Source organism: Odontesthes bonariensis, chromosome 11 (assembly GCF_027942865.1).
Source record: "Odontesthes bonariensis isolate fOdoBon6 chromosome 11, fOdoBon6.hap1, whole genome shotgun sequence".
Classification (NCBI taxonomy): Eukaryota; Metazoa; Chordata; class Actinopteri; order Atheriniformes; family Atherinopsidae; genus Odontesthes; species Odontesthes bonariensis.
This window is the reverse complement of record NC_134516.1, coordinates 23835783-23859540: the sequence shown is the minus strand read 5'-3', so window position 1 is coordinate 23859540 and position 23758 is coordinate 23835783. Positions and strand designations below refer to the sequence as shown.

General features: G+C 41.2%; 1 protein-coding gene and 1 long non-coding RNA gene across 6 annotated transcripts in view; one reads left to right on the top strand and one right to left on the bottom strand.

Moving 5' to 3' along the window:
- The window catches only part of LOC142391863 (protein FAM184A-like), a 56923-nt gene that overhangs the window by 14578 nt on the left and 18587 nt on the right, over positions 1 to 23758 (bottom strand). For all 5 annotated transcript variants that reach the window (XM_075478042.1, XM_075478040.1, XM_075478038.1 and 2 more), the window contains 6 exons: positions 19543 to 19665; positions 19284 to 19445; positions 9567 to 9688; positions 9092 to 9242; positions 2590 to 2704; positions 1670 to 1767 (listed from right to left, as the gene is read on the bottom strand). In XM_075478042.1, coding sequence (XP_075334157.1) covers positions 1670 to 1767; positions 2590 to 2704; positions 9092 to 9242; positions 9567 to 9688; positions 19284 to 19445; positions 19543 to 19665 — 771 coding nt within the window. The remainder of the gene's footprint in view (positions 1 to 1669; positions 1768 to 2589; positions 2705 to 9091; positions 9243 to 9566; positions 9689 to 19283; positions 19446 to 19542; positions 19666 to 23758) is intronic.
- Positions 15858 to 16708, top strand: LOC142391418 (uncharacterized). The gene is made up of 3 exons (XR_012770550.1): positions 15858 to 16343; positions 16463 to 16515; positions 16622 to 16708. It is a non-coding gene; the product is annotated as an uncharacterized LOC142391418 (long non-coding RNA).

Here is a 23758-nt window from a genome sequence, read left to right as displayed (position 1 = left end):
TAATCATCAATGTACCATCGACTAAATAATAAAAAAAAAAAAAAACTTTCAATTTCCTCTCTCAGGAGGAAATGTCTTTAGGATAATGTTCTTCACTCCAAAAGAACAAATCAAGTTACGTGACAGGAAATCTGTTTTCACTCTGGATGCTTTCAGCTTCACCTGACGACTGCTGATCCCAGACTGCTATTTTCACATATAAGTATGTGTGTGTGTGTGTGTGTAAGGAGCCATAAGAGCTTATTTGATCTGATTCAAACTGACCTCAGGACTGAATATTGAATTAGGCCAGTGCCCTGTCACATTTCAGCTATCTTATCATTTTTCCAGCAACAGAATTTTGTCTGTATTCTGGTAGTGAGATCTTTGTTTCTCTCATTTTCTTTGTAAAAACGAGTTGAAAAGTAATAATGTGGAGACGACATTCACAGTGGAATTAAGATTCTTATTGACTCTGTATCTTATGACACAACATATCCTCTCTGTGTTGCACGCATTGATATCCCAGCATCTGTCCAGCTGTTTTAGCTTTAAGGTTTCTCCTTCTAAACTGACACAATTTTCAGCACAATATCTTTAAAGTACTTATACTTAATACCATGCTGTGTTGATGCAACAATAATTTCCTTGTTGCTAAAACATGATCTGAAGTACAATGTTAGCAGTACATTTAACAAGGCTTTTTGTTGGCATACCATAGGTCGATACTTTAATGCTGGTTTGATTTAATCTCGACTATTCAACTTTAGTTTTGAAATGTTGAGTTTATTCTCATTATGTTGCCAATGATGTTCAGACTGTCTGACAATTTTATTCTCATTCTTTTGACTCTGTTTTCAAAAATTACAAAAAAAGAAAGAAAAACTAGCTCTTTATCTTGTTTTTTTTCCTTCACATGGCCCTAAGACGCCATCATACAGCTGCTCAGTGCAGCTGCAATACTGATGGTATATATGAGAAAATAAACTCCTATTCACTCCCTACTTGGGCTCACCCGACACATCTTAGTGATCCGATCAGAAGCCGACAGCCCACGCTGAGATCTGACTGCTAAGACCCCATTCAGAGCTAGTCTGGCTACACCAGGGCACATTTTTCTAACAGTGTGAATGTGTCCCGGGCCAGAAAGAGGGCCTTCCCACAGAAAAACAACATCAAATTTGGCTAAGTCCAGAGCCCGTGCCTGTTAGAAGTCCTTTGTCGGGCACAGGCTGTTGGCGAAGGGCACATTTAAAAGCAAATCATTTCAAAGCGAGGCACTGTGTAGCCCAAGTGTTAAATAACGGACTCGGTTTTGTCTGGATTGGAAATGCAGGTAAAGCAAAGTGTTCACAAGCGAACGCTGGTTTGCATTGCAGGACTGGTATTCGATTCTCTGTGTTTCATTGCAATCAGTGCGGGGAAATCAGCTCTTGAGCGGTAACTGCCCTCGTTATTGGATCATCAAAGATTCATGTAAAGGCCACGAAACAAGAGGGCCGGATTTAAGGCAGCATGTTGCTCCTGCATTGACAAGACTTTCTGTCTGTCTCACCCTCCATAGGTACAAGAAAAGGTTCTGTTAATGTTTTTAGTGAAAAGCAACTTCTCAATATATGCAGTTAGCACCTACTCTTTTCATAAAAACAACAAGGGTTTTGGGTGTGTTACAGAACTGTGTGTATCATACTCTGATCTGGTGCTGTCTGGCTTCCTCCATGGTGCTAAGGGCACAGCAGTGAGCCTCCTGTAATCGATGCTCCCGCCTCTGATGTTCTCTCTGCAACTCTGCAAACACAAGCAGCGGCGTGACCATGTTCACTGTGACACATCAAAAGCAGATACGCTTCCATTCCCTTCAACAAAGACAGACGATGTGACAATCCGCTCCAGGCACAGGGCGGCAGGAAACGCACTGCTCAACCTCATCTTCTAACATTTGATGGCTGTTATTCAGAATTTTGGGTAAGATTTGGATTTTTGTTTTGCAATCTATTGTAAAACCCATCATCACATTTTTATCATATAATGTGATTAGTAAAAATCAAATTTTTTCCCATCATGCCGTGAGCAGGAGCTCATGTTGTGGGCACGTCCTGAGTTCAAACAGACTGGCACTTTTAAGGTCTCATTGAAGGTTTTCACAATCCCATTAAAAGCCTGTCGACTGCAGCTCTGCATCAAACGGCTCATGCTGGATGTTTTTGTTTCCAGCATTCCCCTTTGGCTAATGGCCGTGATTAAAAATAACCATGTTTTGTTTTACAGATGCATGAGCACGGACCTCAGTAACACATTGCAGTTGTGCAGATTCCTGGTTTAATGCTTTTCAAGCGGAGGGACAGAAAATGAAATGCTCTACGGAGATGACCAGGGAGGCTTTTATAAACCACCACTTTGTGCATTAACTTTAATTTAACACCCACATGGAATGGCCCCTTTAAAGTGGTTTATAATGAGTGTAAATGAAAAAATAATGAAAATGCAAAGGATTTATAACTTAGAAATGTTACTTTAGGGGTAATTTTGGGTATGATTCTGGTCGTTTAAACTCCACAAGCAGCTTGTAGATGTCGCTGCTCAGAGGAAAAAAGGCCAAGTCCGGCTTACCTTTAAGCTTTTGGCTCAGCAGCTCCCTCTCCTGGTTGAACTGAGACTGCAGCTGCTGGAGCGCGGACTGAGACTGAGACAACTGCAGCTCCAGGGACTGTTTCAGTAGAGAAATCTGGACGGAGGAAAGATTGTTTTTAAACCCAGTAAGACAGGTTTTATTTATTTTTTGTTTTGTTTTTGTTTTTAAATCACTGGTTACGATGGATACAAGACAAACACTGAAGGCTTGCTGTGGACATTTCACTGCTTTTCTCACAAAGCTGACAGCCAGACATCGAGAGACAGCACACACAGGCAATTAACAGAACCCTAACTGGCACGAGCTCCATCAGAGCACCCAAAAGCGTTTTGCTGTGGGGAGAAATTGGACCCATTAGTGGCCGTGAGTGGCAGAACGTCTTCAGAGGGGTCGGCTCTGGTCCTTCACCCGCCACTCTTCTGGCTCTGACAGTTTAATCCCCAGCGAGATTTAGCGCGACATCAGAAGCTGTAAGGTAAGATGGATTTAAAAATCAGAGGATGAGGAGCAAGGCTGGGATGAAGTTTGTGAGCCTCCACATTGGATATGGATTTAAAAAAGATGGACTGCTGACCCGCTCCGTCTATCCGTCCCCGCCTCTCTGTTCCAACTAATACTTGTTACATTACCAACAAAATAACTGGATGCACGAGATTAACAAAGTACCTTCAGCATCCCCGAAGCATGTGCATAACCCACTATGTCTTAATTAAACGCACTCTCAAGCACACACACCGACACACAGAAGCAGCAGCCTGGAGTTAGAATCTCGTAATGAAAACATTTTAATGAAGAAGTCGTTATAGACAACGAGGGCACATCCACCCGCGCACAGCACACTGCAAGGACACTTATGAGCCCTTTATTTTCAGCAAATAATTCATTTTCCATTTAAACATCATATGTATGTGTCATTCATGTCTGAGGAGCTCAGTATTGCCAAACAGTGACGGACGCAGGAGTCCGTACTTTGGTTTGAATAAAATCAAAATGACATTTTCTTCGTATTCTTATTTTTCTTTCCTATAAATGAATCTTTCTGTTCTTTTTCTTTAATTATTCACGCTAATTATATTTCCTTAAACTACACCACATTTGTATACTTTTTACTGTCAGCTACAACCCTGTTAATAAAGATCAAAACTTCACATCATGATGCAAAACGAGTCCCTGGAGAGCCTTTCAGGACTGCGTACGTGTTAACACGGATCGGTCAAAAGCACGGCAAATTAGCTGCCATGGGAATAAATAAAGCAGTGGAGTGGCAGGTCCGACACAAATATCGAGGACTGTCAAAATACACATTAAAACTGAATTTGTAAAGACAGTATGTAAGCATACGTGCACAGAGAGACGGCGTAGCATTAGCAGCATTAAAAACAGAAAGCAAAAGGTTACGGAAAGACGAGGCCTTGAAAGAAGCTGGTAAGTTGATTATGACTCCGAGTTTCTCCTTCCTTTGAGGAGTCTCGGAGCCTGCGGCTCTGCTGGTGTTTCGGTAGAGTTCTAAGTAGGCCAATACAGTTTGGATCACTGTACTAATACCTGCATGCAATATTTATATTCTGCACCCAAATGCAAGGTGCAGCAGTGTGCTAGCTTTTGGGTGGAGCTATGATAAAAGCTGCTGAATTTTGCTTTTCTTATAGGACCGTCATATTTTTACATGTATTCTGCTTTTTTTTCGCAAGCTGATGCAGTTTCCTGAGGTCTTAATGAAAGTTCTGTGACATGCTTGGTCAAAATGCCACAGAAAGTCATACCAATATCTCTTGTTTTAGGGTGTGCAGCGACCCGCTTGTTCCACTTACTTCCTCTGAGTCCTCTGATTTCCTTTGAAATCAGTAGTGCTCACTAAGCCTTGAAGCATATTAATACCATACAACAGAGAATACCATAAAAAAACACACTAACTCAGCAATCCAGCAACTGAGGGTCAACTAAAGTTCTCCCAGTGTTGTATAAAGTACTGAAATCTCGCACTCAAGTAAAAGTATAGGTACCCCTCCAAAATATGACTTTGGTAAAAGTCCAAGTCACTGACTGAAATGTTACTTGAGTTAAAGTCTTAAAGTATCTGAAACGTCTTGTACTTAAGTATGAGAATTACTGTAAAAATAGATGTACTTAAGTAATGTAATGAAAAGTATAAGTAAAAAGTAAACAAGGCAAATGCAGTTTGAATGACATTTTTTATATTTTGGTAAACTTTGAAGGTCAAATACACTTAAAATCTACACACAACCAAGTGCAGGCAAAATTTAGACCAGGTTTAGACTGAAAATACAAACTTTGTGAACCTTTAAGTTTTTCTTCTTCAAGTAAGGTCAGTGCTGAAAATGAGGCGTACATTACACCATTAAGAAAAAAATGAAACAAAAGAGGCTGCTACTGTTATTGCCATCATTATAAACAAAATTTAAAGAACAAAATAGGAGAAAACTGAAGCTTATCTGGCATCTGAAGAGGGAGTCCAGTTTGAAACCCCTTTTGTAAAGCTTTCTAAAAAATAAATAAAATAACTCAGTACAGAAAATGTTTGTCTCTCTCTCTCTCTCTTTTTTGTAACGAGTAACTAAACCGAACAATGAAGATGTATTGGAGTAAAAGTATGCAATTAAGTTCGGAAATATAGTGAAGTAAAAGTGAAAGTGGTCAAAAAAATTTAAACTCGACGAAAGTACAAAGTATTCCAAAATATACTTAAGTACAGTAGTGAAGTATTTTTACTTCGTTACTATACAACACTGGGTTCTCCTGTGGTTGTCCTGAGGTTAGACTGACAAGAAGCATGAGTTAACGTTTAGAGAACGTTCACGGTTACAGAAGAAGAACGCTCCGTAAATGTCGGGGGATTTAAAAACACAAGCGTTTGCTTAGAGTTGCGTCGCCTGTTCATCACGATGTTCCTAATTGGATGTATTTTGGCATTTCTGGATACAACAATAAGAGAATGTTCCCTAAAATGCTGCACATTTGCTCCCAGGTTTAGAAGTTGGACTGGGACGATCATCTTTAAAACAACTTCATCATTCAGGAATGATGATGTGTAGTTTTTGAGAAACAGCCGATTCTTCATCCTTTAAGACCTTAGTAACATGCGTCCAATATTTCTACAAAATGTACTGAAAATACAAGTTCCTTTGTCACGATTAACCACAAAAATAGCTGACCCTCCAGTGTCAAAGCAAGACCATTCATGAGTATATTTCATACACTGTTTAACAATTTCATTAAGAGCAGAGCGATTCCTTCAGCGCATGCCTACATTTACTGAAATCCTTGTCCAATTAGCAATGAAATGGCCTGTAAGGTGCAGTATACTGACATAGTGACAGCCATGGACCATGCATGGAACATGGAACTGTCCCAATCTGTGTATTTTTCTGCTTAGTCTCTGTTTAGTCCTGCCATTTCCTCACCTTTCCTCACATGTGTTAATTATTTAGTCTCAGTCATTTCAGTTCTTTTCAGTCATTGTCAGATCCTCCGTCATTGTACCCAAGGGTTTCCCCGGCAGTCTTGTTCCTGCTCCTGTATCTTAAAATCAGCTTTTGTTTTTGATTTTTGTGGTATTCCAGCGCGGCTGTGATTTTCATTTCTATTTCCTAATAAAACGGACTTTAAGTTTCCTCTTGGCTCCTGTCCCATGTCTGCATTTGGGTCAGAAACACAGTAGCAGACACAGTTCCTGAAGAATCAGACAGTCTGTCATCACATAAGTAAATAATAGTGTTGTCCATACTTTCTGGATCACGTATTGATTGCAGCACCGTGCTCTGGTGGAGCTGCAGCCTCTCTGTGTACACAGTGACGGTGTCTCCATGTGAAGTGCAAGGTCATGTTACCCTGCTGAGTAAGAGGCAAATGAGTTTCCAATATATCACTGCAAACTTAACCCACTTAATAACCGCTTCCATCCATCACCTGATGCCAACGTAAGCACAGTGCTCTCGTCAGGGTATTATGAGCGGATATAAAAGTGTGGCATGATTTTTGTCACTAAACTCTGTTCTGTCCCCTGATTTGTGGCAAATATTTCACGAGGACCCCGTTTCTTTCCATCACTGCTGGGTCATGCCTGAATGAAACAGGCTGGCGTCGACGATTGAGTTTTGAAAATTCTTTCCAGCAGTACATCTTAAAGTGAACAGATTTCACGAGTCATGGTGGAGAGGCCAGGTGACTGAGACAGAGAGGTGGAAATAAAACCCTATACTTCACCGATCAGAAATGCCCCAGCATGGAGGTTCTCTCCACCAGGGATGTTTTCTGGGGTGAAATATCTCACTGTAAACTTTTTTTCCTGTGGTGGAAATGGAAGGGATGACAGACCCCCTCAAAAAAGGATTTCGATTCAAGGAAAAGGTGCCTGTGGTCCAATCACACAGGGCACAGTGGCTTTACAGTTATCTTATCTGATTTGAGGCTTTATGTTTTATGTTCTGTACTATTGGGTGAAGAAGGGAGCAGTGCTTTGAACCAATCAGCATCTCCGGACATGGAGGGCCCAAACCAGTTTCTGGGATCTGCTGGCAGAGGACTGTCCAAGGATGATTTTAATTTCTAATTTCTAAGAGAGCCTTTCCCACATCTCAGAAGAGTTAGGAAGCATGGCCTCAAAGGGATGATAACCCCCCACATGGCATGGGATTGCCTAAGTATCCATCAGGAAGAGCAGAAGGAACTTGTTGGATCCAGGGAGGCCTCAGCCTCTCTGCTCCCCTGATCGCGACTCTGAATTGGACTAAGTGATTTTTCTAGAATGGATGCATCCCATGTCTAAAAAGGGCTATACAACCATTGATACATGCACAGGGTGTGTGTGTGTGTGTGTGTGTGTATATGTGTGTGTATATATATATATATATATATATATATATATATATATATATATATATATATATTTTTTTTTTACTGCCGGTCTCTGATACAGGAAAAAGCCCAACTAACTAAACCACTGAAGAGACGAAACACGCACAATCACAAATATCCACATGGGATCTAAGCTCCTCAGGTATTTGGCCTGCGACATTGTTTGATGTTTATTTACAGACAGTCTCTGCGTGATCAGTTTCAAATTCAGCGCTTTGTGCCATGGCTCACATAAACATGTAGAATTTCCAACTTCCAAACTGTGATTATCAGCCCTTTATCTTGGTATATAAAATGTTAATTCTTTTACTATTACTTGACAGTTTGATAACAAAATGTCTTATGGATTAGTCTAGAAAATATTCTGCACATTTATCATTGTCCAGTCCATTGGCCAGATCAAATATCTGTCACATACACACATACACACATACACACATACAACTAAGATTTTTAATTTCTCCAGTCTAAAAAATGATTTGATCATAATAACATTTGACTAACAGCGATCCTCTGGTGTGCTTTATGTAAAGCAAACACACCCTCAAATGTCAGGCTGTTCTTTAACTTTATAGTGAGCCATTGATTTGGCTGGGAGTTGCCAAGCTGGCAATGACGGTCACTGATGCCAGCTCGACAAAAAAATGTTTGTCCGAGGCCACCAGGATGAGCCTCTTTGAGGTTTCAGCCGTGATTCATTGTGGCTCCGAATTCCCAAAAGGCAGTACGCTCAGTACGAACAGCCACATGAGTATCAGCGGCGGCGTTTCTGGTGTCTCAGGCTTCTCTGTTGCTGCACACCTGAGCACCTCAAACAGTCCTGGTTCTGCTCATTTCCATTAAAATAAGACTAGAGAAACTGTAGCTGCAAGGTGAGAAGAAACTAATACACTACCAATTTCAAACACACACACACACACACACACTCCTCAGATCTTTTTCAGTGTATGAACAAAGTGCCTATGTACATTAAGCATATGCATATAAGGTCACGGAGTTGAGAAATATCGCTGAGGGCAAAACTAATTAAAAACGAGAAGCTTTATTTTTGTATGCATCGCTGCAGGCAAACAGAAAAACTGGAGAAAATGAACAGCAACTGAAGTTAAATCATTCAGTCTTCTCTTATAAATGTATTTGTTGTGGGGAATTAACTGAATTGTAAAGCAGGTGCAGTAGCCGTCCGTGGCTCTGTGCTTCATGTGGTTCAGGCAGCCATTAACAGTGAATGAAGCTGCTGAGAGTGAGCGTGAGATGTGTTGCTCGCATCGCTTCAAGCTGTCGACCTCAACACTCGAGGGAAGCCGTCACTCAGAAAAGTTCCCAGAGTGGAAGTGGGGGTAAAGGTCACCACTTTGCTCCAGAAGCCTACATGCCAGGGGCAGATTGTGCATCTACGAGCACCAGATGAATATTGTGAAAATCAGTGTCGCGGTGCCTGGATTGGAGCATATACTCTTACTAATACTTTGTTAGTCCAGAAGTATTTTCACATGGGCTCTTAATTATTGCCAACTCGTTTTTTGAAACTCATGTCAGGAGGCTTTCATGAAAAATATTTCCCTTTTGTTGCTGTGCGGTGTTGCTGTGATGTGTGCGTTTTACCTGTTCCAGCAGGTCCTCCACCTTCCTCTGCCAGCCCTCTCTTGCAGCCATCATCTCCAGCTCCTTCTGCTGCGAGAGCTGAGTCAGCGCTGCCTGTTTGTCTGCTTCGTACTCCTCGTTCAACTCATCTTTCAACAAGCGCACTTCCTCCCTACAGAAAACAGGCAGAGGTTGATCAAATGTATTATCCTTAACCGCGTGTGTATGTGTGTGTGCCCACTCTGTTTAAATTAGTCTCGCTGAAGCATATCTGTTCATTTTGTATGCCTCTGTAAACCCAGTCCGACTGTGTTCCTTTCCTCTTTGTTCTAATTAATGTCTTCGGCTTAAAGCTGAATCATACTGATAATAACAAGAGGCGACTGTGAAAAGTGAGTGAGAGGTTTGCCAGAGACGAATAAGGAAACAAACAGAAGGAGCGAAACAACAACAGTGAGACCGACAGAGAGGAGAGATAAGTCTTCTTTTTTCTTACTGCAGTGCATCTCTCCATTTCTCATCCAAGTCATCTGCCATCTTGTCCATTTTCTGTTTCTCCTCTGTTCTGATGGACATCACTCTGGCCTCGTGCTGCTGTTTCTGGGTCTCAATCTCCTCCTACAGACACCAAAAGATAAACAAATCTGAGCCGAGACAGCGTGCAACATCGGCTATCCTCCTTTGTCCCCTCAGTGACAGTTGGAAAAGAAGGCAGACCGGCACAGATAGTCCAGTTTCTGTTTTGGGATGATACTCTTTAAATACGAGTTAAATGCAGCTAAAACTCCAATCGAAAATACATGGTTCAAAGACTTAAAATCTGTAATGCGTCATGTCTGTTTGTAGTCACAGGTCAAATAAAGTGTTAAAATAAAGATATGTTTGGTGTGAGAGTCCTGACTCCTTAATAATATACACCTAAAACTGCTAAAAGCAACCACACGGCACATTTTCGCAGCTGCAGCTGTGTGACTCATACTGTCGTGCCCACCTACACATCTATTCGTAATACAGTGGGCTATAGGGCACGTGTAAAGCGCTGGTTTCAAGGCAAACTTCACCAGGTCAGCAGTTTCCAGCAGCTGAAGAAGCTCCAAGTGTCCAACTGCTGATGAACTCTTTTAAAGACCTGAACGCTCTCATTTAACCACTCATGCGAGGAGAAGCTCACATGAGTGGTTAAATCAAGACTCAACTGCTCAGGACCACTGCAATGATGTTGAAAATATGAGTTACAATTCAGTGAATCAAAATGTGATTAAAAAAAATCTTAAGATGATTGTTTGCAATAAAAGGAGGCTTTGTTCGGCTCCTCTTGACTCCGTGCAGCTACAGCTCATTCAAAGCAGTTTTAGGGATGTTGGCCATGTTAACTGTTGGTTTGGACTATAGTGACGCATCAGTAAGCTACAGGGCTGGATTTCTCAGATAAGATGACTAATGGTTCCAGAAGCAAAGAGGAACATCAAAGGAGATGAGTTTTATTTCAGTGCAATGTTATCCCAGTAATCTCAATTTCTTTCATTGTTATCTGACATGCATGACATTAAGTGTGAGTCACCCTAACGACAAATTATATGTGCCCATAACAGAAAATCTCAAATTCATTCAAGATTTTCTGTCATTTTCGTTTGAACTAATTCTAACCACATATATTATACCAAAAGGCTTCTTCATATGATTTGTGAAGCACTTGTGCGCTTTAGTAAAGGTAAGAGCTACCACTGTGTCGAATTACTTCTGGCAGGTCGATGCAGTCAGCTTAAAATGTGCAAAAGAAATGCTGTGAAAGTAAAAGTGAAAGTCCTCCAGGTGCAAAGTGACACCAACAATGAAATATTTCTAGATAATCCCAGGATTTTGTTGTTGCAGCTGGTTTAGGTGGAGTGATTCTATCTCTTTCTCTAACTCTCTAACCCAAAATGAGGCTCAGACCATTTCCAGAGGAATGTGTGCTTTTTTTGTTAAGACACGTAAAACTGATCTATGAATCTTTAATGCCTAAAAAGACACCTAACTGAAGGGATGAACCACTGTGGTGTCGACACATAACAGGGATGGGACCACGTCACACATGTGCAAGTCTCAAGTAAGTCTCAAGTCTTAGCTTTCAAGTCTCAAGTAAGTCCCTAGTAATTTTTTCTTGGGCAAGTCAAGTCAAGTCCTGTAACAGGTCAAGTCAAAGTCAAGTCACCTTATTATTGCAATTTTACCTGCAGAATCTGATCTTAATAAAGTGAAAAGACAAAGATATAAGTAACTGTCAGTAAACATCATTGACCAATGTGTCCAACCTGTCCACCCCGCATCATATCAAGCTAACGTTAGCTAACTACCTACTAGGCTAACAGGATAATATTAGCTAATTTGATGAGCACTTACTGGTCAGAACGGATCTTCAAATGACAAACAAAGTTCAAAGTTATGCTAGATGCTTAACACTCAAGTCATTCAAGTCATCGTGTCTCAAGTCAAGTCAAGTGCCGAGTCTTTAACTTCCAAGTCCAAGTCCGAGTCGAGTCTCAAGTCTTTTGTTTTTTGTCAAGTCAAGTCACAAGTAATCAAAACAGCAACTCGAGTCGACTTGAGTTCAAGTCACAGGGACTTGAGTACCCATTTCTGACACAACATATCTTAGGAAAGAAGCAATTCTAAATTGTATCTTTAGGCACTTTGTCACCAACAGCCTGTCACAAAGACAAATCATTTGTTCCCATTTCTGTAGCTGCATCTGTGAACAAATGTAAAAGATGAAACGGTTATGAGCCGTTTGACTGTTGTTTGTAGAGTTTCTTCCTTCTACCTGCCTGTGTGTGTGTGTGCGTGACTGTGTCTGTTCTCTGGCAGGTTCCCTGCTTACAGCTGTGGTCCATCATTAGTCTAACAATTTCTTTCCTGAGTTGATCTTCACTCACCAGCAGATGGTTGTACACGCTACGTGAGCCATCCTGAAGAGCTGCCTCTTACAGCTTCCTCAGTCCATCTGTGTCTTCTGAATAGATTCCAGTTTACCTGTCCACCTAATTCACACGCCACATCCCACCAGTCTGAGTTGCCATCTGTACAGAGGAGCTCTAAACGTCCGACGTCCTCACCTGTTTGCCCGCTAGACCAGCTTGGAGAACCTTACCTCCTGTCAGTCTGCTTCCTGGATTCCTCAACCCTCGAAGACTGCCTGAAAATGCCTACCTGCCAGCTACTTGGAGGGTCTCAACAGTCTGTATCCTGGATGCCAAAGTGTTCAGTCTTGTAACAGAAACAATTTGACCAGAATAAACTGATATTTTCAGTCAAAGACTTGTTGAAAAGTTGGCATAACTCTGCTTGGTGTGCAGTGTGGGATAAGAAAATATAAGAAAACTGGACCATTGGAGGACAAAAGAAGATGTGTCAGGCCAAAAAAAACCCATTTAGAGCAGACGAACAGTATCTGAAAGTGATGTCCATAAGCAAGAGGAAAAAAATCCAGCGAAGCCCTGACACATCTGGACCTTCAGCTGATCCATCTGCTGATGGACCAAGCCTCATCAGAAATGGTCTCCATGGAAGGGCGGCTGTCAAGAAGCCGTTCTTAAGGAAGGGAAACAGGGAGAAAAGGCTCAGCTGTGCCAAATGACACAAGAAGTGGACTGAAAATCAGTGGCAGCAGGTCTGATGGAGGGATGAATCCTCCCCAGAGCCCGGAGCTCAACATTACTGAAGCAGTGTGGGATCATGTTGTCAGAAACCGGAACAAAAGGCAGCCCACATCCAAAGAAGAGCTTTGGGATGTCTTTCAAGAAGCCAGGACTGATTTGTTTTGATGTGTGGACTGCTTGGGTTGTCACAACATCTGGTGAAAATGTCACATCAATAAGCCCCATTAGAAATATTTTCACTGAGAAAAGCGTTGATGTGTTCAACACTCATTCTTTATGAAGAATTTAGAGGTGGCTCAAGACTCTGGAACATTAATGTAGATGAACAGTAAATCAAGCTTATTCATAAAGCTGTTTTCACAGTTAATATAGAAAAATATAATAAGAAAAATAAAATCATGATCATTTAAATGCTAAAAATATAGATAACACAATGCCACAAAAGCCCTCTCCAATCACATTTCACAAGGTCGACTGGACAGGAGCCTGAAGGAGGTACTTATCTGCTAACCACGTCTTTGATGTCTGCAAGCGATCAATTAAGTCTGATCGTTTGTGAAACTCAGAGTCAGTGCAGCTGGATATCAGCATTGGAAATGTGGTCGGAGATGTTGCCCATTTTGCTAATAATCCGTCGAGGATATATATATAAATATATATGTTGTTCCTGACATGATCAGATTTAACATTAAACTAAAACTCTTCTCAGAGAGATAATAGATTAATCATTTTAAAAGGGATCCTGAAGCACATTTATTAGGGTGATATAATCAACAGAATGAAAAGCTGAGGTAAGGTCCGAATAGATGGAACCAATACTCAACCACAAATCGACAGGATTAATTCAACTTTTCAGCCTTCTTTTTCCACTTGTCCTTCTCACTAAAGTAAAAAGTGTCATTCCCTGCAAAACAACAGCTGGTCTAAATTACTGAGAAGCTGGCCTCAGCTGGTTTCGTGCTTCTGTCTGAACTGCAGCGAGCTCAGTGTGAACAAAAGGTACAATCAGCTCAGCTTTTTTTACCCTCCAAATCCCGTTCTTTATATGGAACACAGGCGCCGGTGGCAAAGCAAATTGGACAACTGCAATTTTCTCCTTTCATTTGGTCTCTCAATCCCCCCTTTCTCTGCGGTAACTTTTCCTTTGGTTCTGCTATGTCCATCTCATTCATATTCAATTAATTCCCGACACAATAGTGGCAGGAAGAAGGAACATTTTTATTCATAGAAGAAGATCAGAATTCTATCTAGCATACACAACCCAAGTTCCTCACCAGAGACACACTCTTTTTGTCTCACTCTCCCAGACCAGCAGGATTCCTTTCAAACACATGGCCACTCAGCTCATAATAGCCTCATCATCATTATCTCACAGCTGGCCTTCAGCACGCCGCTTGTTTCCCTCGTTTCCTGCTCGTCTGCTTTCAGAATGTTCTTCAGCGATCCCATTTTGCCACCCTCCCGTCTTCCTCTCACACTTCGGTGAGAAGTTGCTAAATCATCTGCATATTATTCGGAGACCTAGGCTGCGGCTACACGAAAACGTTTTTTTTCACTGTAAACGATACTTTTTCTTATCGTTTCGCTGTCACGGCCACACGGAGCCGGCGTTCCCATTACCCCAAAACGATAGTTTTTGAGAACGGGTTCCAGAGTGGGAAAGTTTGAAAACGAGGTCGTTTCGTTTCCATTATTACAGCGAAAACGTTTTTGCGTCAGTCAAACGTTGACGCTGTGAGACTTCTCTATAGTCTCACAGCGTGGCGTGACACAGTTTGATTGCATCCTTTAAGTCATGTGCTTCTTTTACTCAGAGTGATGAAACCTTGTGTAAACCTCCTTTGGATTACGAGAGGGAAATCTCATTTTAACTTTGCACCAATCGCTACACATCGTCTTCAAATTGATGTCTACTGAAGCTTTCAACATCTTTCACCGAAGACGTTACGCTCCTATTCCTGCTTCCTTCACACGACCGCAGTGGAGTGACGGCTGCAGTCTGGAGACGAATGTAGTCGAGCTTCAGGACACACTGCAGTTAACGGCCACATGTTCGTCACGCAGCAGAGGAGAACTCAAGCTTGAACGACTGACGAGCTTCAGTAAGTTTCAGTTTCAGCCAAACTTCAATGAACAAGTGATCATGTGCAGAGATCACATGACTTACGAATGTGCACAAGACACCGCAACACATCGTTGCAAAGGTACACTGCATGAAAAGAGGGATTTGTGGATGTATGTGGCCCCTTACATGTCCGCATATGTTGAGCCCCTGCATTTGCGGTGGTAAAAGTGAAAACTTGGCCCAAGTTGTCGCAAATTGACCTGGCAACTGCTCCCCCATGCCCCCCTCCCCTCCCCTACTTAGGAGAGCCTTTAATATGTAAATGCCAGTGATCAGGTCAGGAGCTGCCACAGTCATTTTCAAGTGGGGTGGGGTGAGGTGAGGTGGGGGGTGGGCAGGCCTGTTTCTACACGTTCACCATCACCTCCAACTCCAGCCAAGTTTGTTGCTGTGTTGTCTTGAAAAAGAAGAGGTGCACGCTGTCTGCTGGTGACAGGTGATGCATATCTGGTTTTTTTTCTCCCAAACACCTCTTTTGTAATACCGCTTTTTGTGGGCAAAATTCAAGGATTCAAAGGTTTATTGTCATATGTGCAGTTAGAAACGTGTTTCCCTGAACAATGAAATTCTTTTCTTTGTTGCCCGCACTGGATGTCCAAATGTATAATAATAAAGATAAGATAAAGATAAAATAAGCATGCAACAGCAATATTCTAAAAGGTTTCTTAAATAAAATAGAAATATAGAAATAAAAATATAGAAATCTGGCCTGTATACATAATGTGCAGTAGTGCGCTCAGTGTTTTATTGTGTATGGCTTAATTCGGTGTCACAATGGTCACAATATCGCCGAGGTCTTTTCTTTGTCCTTGCAGAGTCCATTTTTGTGTCAAAACAGTGCAAATTGCCAGCTGTGGTCAGACAACATTAAATAGCAAAAGGACGGGAGGTTGTCTCGCGAGTATTCCGTGTAATGACGTATACGCATATGATTGGTAGAGCTTAACGGCTCGCATAAGCTCTCGTTCAATCACGTATGAGAAACATTGTGTCGTGCAGTGTAAACAAAAAGTTTAAGGAGCAGATCTGGCGGCAGAAAGGCAGACAGAAATCGCTGAGGTCCCGTGCTGTGAAAACTGACCTGGTTTGCGGAATACAATGGCTGGAAGACGACTTGCTTTCAACTCCCCAGCAACTCTCTGCGGGTCTACAGGTTTGTGTGTTTTTTTCTACTTGCACATGACCATTTGATTGTTTAATTTTAGTCTTGTTGACACTGTACAGCACTTGGGACAGTTCTCGCTGATTTTAAATGTGCTGTATATTAAACTTACTTACTCACTTGCTTACAGGCAGATAAAATGAAAGTCCTGTTGAATGCTATGACCGGGATGTCTCGTATGGTGGCCAGCACTGTGGATACGGTCGTGGAGAGGGTTCTGGAGGGAATCGACCAGAGATTCGCTAGGTTGGAGGCAAGATGGCCGTCGAGAACGGACTGAAGTTACATTCCAGAGAAGTTGAAGAGCGCACCCCCAAGAGAAGGCGGATACAGAATCCGAAAATCGCGGTAAGAGTAGGTTATTGACTGTGGCTTTAGGCTAAACTCAACTTAATTGTGTCCATCACGTGAAAACCAGTGTGAGTTGCTTTATTTAAAAAAATGAATTTCGTGTTTTCAATTTATAGGAAGCAGTTCGCCGCCTGCATAACTCACCGTGGCATTATACTCCAGGTCAAGGGTAAGAATAAGTGAATGTTCTCCCAATATCTAGTTGAGTTGGACCCGATGTTACGTTACGTCAATGCAGTTTTTTTTTATTAACCATAGGCCTGTTGTTTTTACAGGCTACTGTCACCTCACAATATGGATGTAACGAGTCGCTTGAAGGAGGCGGTGGCAAACAGTCCGAACTTCAGAGAGGCAGACGGGGACACTATCGAGGGTGAGCGGCGCTGACTTTTACCACGGCTGGCACTGACACTTTTAAGCACTGGTCATTTTATTCATTCCTCTTGTTTGTTTTTTAGCTGCGTGACGGACCTGTGTGCTGTGCTACAGGCGCGTCTTGAAGCCAACCCGAAATACTCACAGTCTCACCACAGAAGAGTGAAAGGGAGTAAGAACATATACGCTGTCAATATGACTTTCGTTACTTTATAAGTTGTCAATATGCTGTGCATGGATAGACTATGTTTTGATTATTTATTGGTTATTCCAACAGCTCCCAGAAGCCAGCTTCTGATCCAGGATGAGGACGTCTGACAACTCCCGCAGACCCTGCAGGGACCGGAGTAATGCGAAGAATGCGGATTCCAAACGGCGGCGTTTAGGCTTATTGTGTATATTGTAGGCTACAGCAGTGTGTGTGTATATAGTTTTCAATTCTTTATTATCAATATGGTTCTTATTACAATGTAAGCTATGTGCATTGTGTGGTGTGGCAATAAAAGCGCTTTAAAAAAAAAAGTTTCCTTTTTCATTTCCTCAATAGATTCACGTCATTCATGCCTGCATTAGCCTAGTCATAGTGCAGCTTATAAGAATGACGTGAATATATGAAGTACACAAACATCCCAGGAATATTAGTAATCATAATCACAATTATTAATCATAATTGCTGAGTGATATGCCCATATAAAGTATGCATATATTAACCTTATTGGCCAATGGGCGGTCAGCTTTACAGGAGCTTTTTTATGTAATCACGTGCCTTTTTCGTCCAATACCAGCGAGGCCAGTGAGAGGTCCAGGCACTCTCACAGCGGGGTGCTAATCGCTGGGCCATTAGCACCCCGCTGTGAGAGCCCGCCGCGAGTCGGGTTCGTTTCCGACGATTTTCTCGCTCAACAAACTTAAAGTTTGTCTGCCTGCAAGCGCCCAGGTGCGTCCGAAAATTAGGCAAATTCGCGGATGTTCACTGCCGTCCACAGTGACACAAATCCCTCTTTTCGTGCAGTGGTAGTTGTTCAAAAGACCAAGTCTACATTATTCACTGTGCTCTCTGTCACCAGGATTTCCACCATGCTTAATTATTCACTGTTTACCGTTTGAAATACCACCTTGTCATTGTTGCTTCTTCCTCTGCTGTCCTGCATGGGCAATTAGTTTGGACTGACTGAAATATATATATATATATATATATATATATATATATATATATATATATATATGATGATAAATCCTACTAAAATGAACTAACAAAATAATTTATCCAAAAATAATTGAACAGAATGTGAAATAAATGCATTTTTCTGCTTTAATTTGAAATTATAGTAATTTAAGTTTGTTTTAATGTTGCCATTTACTAAATTTACCAATCACTTTTCAATTTCTTTTTTATCTCAATAGGTAAATAAGTAAGTAAGTGCAGTAGTAGATTATGGATCGAGTCCACTTAAAAAGGGCAGACTGGGGTCAAAGTTCCAAAGACAGCAAAGTCTCAGCACTGACTCTGTATCAAAATTGAAAAAACCTGGCCCCGTCCACGGCCATTTTTCCTTTGTAAAAACACTTGGCTTCTCAGTGACGTGTATATCAGTTTCTGAAAATAATCAACTGTTCATTGTTAAGAAAAGTGATGGATTCTGGTCATTTCTAATCATAATGGAATTTCATGATATAACTGATATGGTCTAGGCTAACACTGTAATCTGTGCCAGCCACGGTCCCAGACATGTCTTGTTTATACTAACTGCATAATACTAAATGCGGGCAGTTTCTAAAGTATAACTTGTCTTGAGCCTTTTAACTGGCTGACTTTAGCACCAAGCTGCTGATATCGTCAAATAAGGAGAGCAGAGACCCAGGACTAATGTCACAAACCATAAAATAGGTTGTTCACAAATATGGGCAGCTTATATTTTCCATAAGACTAAATTAAAGCTCTGAGCTATGAAAATGCTTTTTTTTAAAAAAAGATAAAGTTATCAATTCAATTATAAATCAAAAATAAAATACAAAACTGTCTTTTGAAGAAGTTTACCCGACTCCTATGCACGCATCCGGAAACCCATTAGTGCCAGACATCTTACAAACAAACACCTGAGATGATTCCATTTGGTGATGCGTTTAGACAGAAACCCAGCAGTAGTTCTCAGTGCAATAAATAATGTGCAATATTTTTCTAATTTCTCACGTGTATATATGTGCAGTGCTCACATTTATGACATTTATCACACGTCTGTTTATAGCTCTGTCTGTCCCTTCATTTGTTTATAGTGTCACATGCACCTTATTTAGTTTTTTTTTTCATTTATTACATGTTTGCACTGGGAGCAGAACTGTGCCCTCATTTCGTTGTGTTTGTGAACACTGTACAACTGTGCAATGACAATAAAGTCTCTTAAATCTTAAATCAGTGGGAGTTTCCAGCTGTGCAAGCAGGAATCCTCTTTCAAGTTATCTGACGTCTTGTTTTTTTCTTCATTATCTTGTAATTCAAGATGAGTGAAAAACTAAAGCTTCACTCCAACTGTAACCTTTACATACTCTTGGTTTTCTCCTCACCTGAAGGTCGGTCAGCAGGTTGCTGGTCTCTCGGACCCGGGCCCTTGTGGCGTCCAGCTCTATCCTGAGTTTCTCCTGAATTTCCTTCTGACAGCTGATCTGAGTCTGAGCTGAGTTGAGGTTCTGCTCCCCCTCTCTTACAAGTTCCTGGAAGTGGGACACCTGGACATACAATCAGACGGTTATTGCGTCTTTACTAAAAAAATAAATAAAATTCGGAAACTTTTAAGGGGAGATTGGACATGCAAGAGTTTCATACCTCCTGATTGGCCATGTTGAGTTTGGCCGAGAGCTCCTCTTTCAAATTGTCTAGTTGCTGTTGGAGACGATCTCGCTGCTCCTCCAATGACAGGCGTTTGATCTCAAACTCCTGGCTCATTTTCTGAAGAGGGAAAGGACGAGAAACATTTGAAATGACCATTAAATACACATACTGGGAAGGCCCGGTGGCCCCTTTTCCTCTAAAGTATACTAAAAGTGTTGTCTCCACAACAAAAGGCAGCAGATTTCAGAGGCCTCTGTCCTGTAAATCCCATCGGTGTCGTCAAACGGGAGTCATGGCATGGCTTAGTGTGACGGAGGGCGACTGAAGGAAGGAGGGACTCGTGAATTGTCATTTACACTTAAATGGCCATCTAGTCAAACCAACCGACTTCTATAATCCTTCAAACCAGAGCATCAAATCCTTTCGGGGCCAGTTCTGAATTTCGCAGAAGAAAATCTTTCTCTTCTCCGTCTCTCCCTCTCATTCATTCCTGATATCTTTCCCGTATACCCGCTTTATAACCCACAAAGCATTACCATGCTTTGTTGATATTGCAGCAGCGCTTTTGTAACACCCTTTCACTCAGCTCATTCTTTGCAGGTACTATTTATTCACTGTGACTTGATCGATTGTGACTTCCAAGTACTTCCCCCACATGACCACATGTGTTTCTAACCCCAGATCAACTCCAGATAGAAAGTAGGTGTTGCTTTCCCGTTCATCCTGCAGCATCTGCCTCTTTAATGCATCTGGCTGCATTCATTCATTGCAGGCGATGCTACGAATGTATGCAATGTTACATTTTCAACACTGCTGGGGTCAGTGTTCTTTGATTTTCAGTTTAATTAACTGACCAGGAGCATATTTCCACCTGTGAAATGTATTTAAAGCAAATCTCCAGCTTCCGCTGAATTAATATCGATTCGATGCATAATTTACAATCGCTTTTTGCCCTCTACTTCTACTTCCCTGAAATGATGAAACTCGCAGCCAAACCTTCCTGTCCATACATTGTAAACAAACCGAATTGCCACCCCTCATTTCCTCTTATCCACATCGGAGTCGAGCAAAAATCCATATCCTATTTCTTTAACCCACCTTCATAAAGAAGCGCTCGTCTGGTTCTGCTTCTAATCTACGGGGGCTGGACACAGCCCGGGATTAAAATCAAATTGATTTCTGCCGTATGCCCTCTGGGATAAAAAAAAAAAAAACCAGGACAAGCTTTTCAGCGCGACAAAGCCCAGCAGAAATGACTGAATCACCACACTTGGAGGATGTTTGTTTTTGTTTTGCACAAAAAAAGGAAAGACAAATCAGCGATAAGACACAAAACTATTTAACCTAAAAGATTATTATTCCGGTTTTGTAAATTATACCTAAAATCATTGAGTAAAATTGTGATTTTTGGCTATTTTTTTCCACAGGTCTAATAGAGGGGGAAAAAAATCCATGATTATGAACAAAAACGAACATGTATACTTCTGTCTTTTCTGACAGCTTGAGTTCTTTGGATGAAAAACAACATGGTTCATTGACAGATGAATCCATCGTTTTCAAGCTGCATCATACATTTTCGGATCAGATCGCGATCCACTTTTTGCTCTGTGGTAAAAATACATCATCTTAACCCGCTTTAACCTTGTTTTCTTCTGTCTGCTTGTTGATGACGGTCTTTTCCGGATGGGAATCCCATTTCAGTCAGCTGGTTTCTTACAGTTTCATCACAAACATCGTCTCTTCTTTCTGCACATTTGTTATTCCGTTTCTTTCGTTCTGCAAGCACTCTCTTTTAAAAGCAGACTCATTTGGATATTTAGACTTTTGCAGGTATTTGTTTTAGAAATGCAAATTACAAGACGATTCTATAATTTTGTTCCTTAATTGACCTGAAAAACTAAAGCTGTCAAAAAAAATACAGAAATTTGATCTAATTTGATCTTACCGTTCAAGAATTGTTTTTCATATACGTGATTTATTTCAGTTTTTTACTGAATACAATAATCAAATGAGCATTCTCCAAGAGTGGCGACCGACTTTTTGCCAGGAGTTGCGACTCAGGCTGCTAATTGAGGGTCTGTTTTGCTTCTCGTTACAATAAAAAAAAAAACACATTTCATCTGCCAACATTTGAAGATTGGATTCAAGGAATGCATTTTTAATCACTACTCTTCTCAAGGTTTCAATTGATCAACAGACAAAAAAGTTCATTCAGCAAATCGAGAGAATAATATCAGAAAACCGTGTTTCACTGCATCTGTAAAAACAATAAATCCTGGATCCACAGTTGTGTATATGAGCAGCGGGGAGACAAATGCAATACAGTACTCTTTATTCTTCTATCCTCTCATCTGGACATGAGTATAAGTGGTTCATTATGAATTCATTGCTGGCTGCATTATTGACTGACAGGCATCAAGTAATAAAAAAGATCAAATTTGCTTCTCTAAAAATGTCCAAGTCTGTGTTCTGTGTTCCCTCTTTGTCATTCTGCTTCCTCTTGAAATCTGCTCCAAATGAAAACAGACATTCATCTAAACATGATGAGGCAAGGCAGCTTTGGCTTACATAATACACCCCCCCCACCCCCTCCAAAAAAAAAATCCCTTCTCTCCATCTCTACTCTTTCTGGGAACCTGGAGACACACACCCACATGCTCGCACACAGCTCTCGCTTGGGCTTGGAGGCAGGATTTAATGTCAGTGCAAATCAACCAATTAGCTGTCAGCTTCAAACTGAATTTCAAGTATGGGCTCGTGATGAGCATCGAACATGGAAATGTAAAGAAAGGGGAGAATATGGGAGAGAGATAACCAAGTTCAAAATCATTTCAAACTCTGAGAGTCTTAAGTCATTTCAAAGGCGGAAGATTATGACGAGCTTTCCTTTTACAGCTATGACTTTTTGAGAAGAGGCGGTTTGTTTTCCCTCTGTAGTTAGTTAACCCATTTAGGCCTAAAACGCCTGGAAAAGAATGCCTGTAAAACCTATGGGCGATTTCAGAAAGACCCCCTAAAACCTGAAGTTTTTCTGGAAATTCAGCAATTGTGTCAACGCCTACTAAATGATTGATTTCTCAGCCTCTGTAGCAGATAGAAACAAAATTCAAAAAGTATTTGAGAGCTTACACCTGTGGCTTTCTTTGGAAATACATACACCTTCACGAAAATAGAAAATTTAAAAAGTAAAGTGCAGGAACAGCACTATTTTCAATAAAAAAAAAAACAGTAATAAAATAAAATAAAATTTAATTTTATATTTAAATTATTTATTTATTTTATCGCCAGTAATCTCTTCGTACTGGCAGCACAAGGAGCCCATACACATTCCAATAAACGTTTTCATCTCCGGCACAGGTACGTGTGACCACCTTGCCATCTTTGCTCGAGCTGGAGTCTGAAGTACCTGGTCACTGTATCTATTCGTCTCGGAAACGAGAAGCGACCAAAGCTCCTCAGTAAAAATATGATTAAATGCCTGCAACGGTGTGGCATCTGCAGGTAAACCGACTTTCACCGCTGGTGTGCGGTTGAAATCTCTCCGTCGATTACGGTGGTAATTGTCAGTCTTCCACTCACATTCAAACCCTTCAAAATCATCCTCAAACATATGTGCTCGCCATAAATCTGCATCAATTGGGTCAGCACGTTCTTCAGCATCATCAAAGCCAAGAACCTCCTCACAATCGCTACCGTCTGAAATGTCTTCCCACTGAAAGTCCTCCATGCTTGTTCGATGCAACCTAACTTCAAAACAATGACACGAGGAACATGACGACACTCTCACGTGTCTATTATAATGCATTTCATTGGCGCAGAGGTCAATAACTGGTGCAAAACAACCTTATACATGAAAAAAGACGTGTACGCTTTCCCGGCCTTAAAGGTAGAATAACGCAACAGCGCCCCCGGCTTTAAAAGGTAGAAATGCGGCAACGCTTTCCTGGCCTCAATGGGTTAAGACTTGATGGACTGCAATCAGGTCAAAGTTTGTCCAGTGTGCTCCTTTAGTTTATGACCGAGGATCAGCTCCACAGGTAAGAAACTAAAGGGGCACTGGAGAAACTTTGACCTGATCATAGTGCATCAAGTCAGTGAACAACCATCAACGTTACCATAAATAACTTATATTTTATAACCACCTTCAAGTCCTCTTATCCTGAAACACTCTTTGAGCTTAAGAGCCTCTTTTTTTTAAGTTTTTATTTAG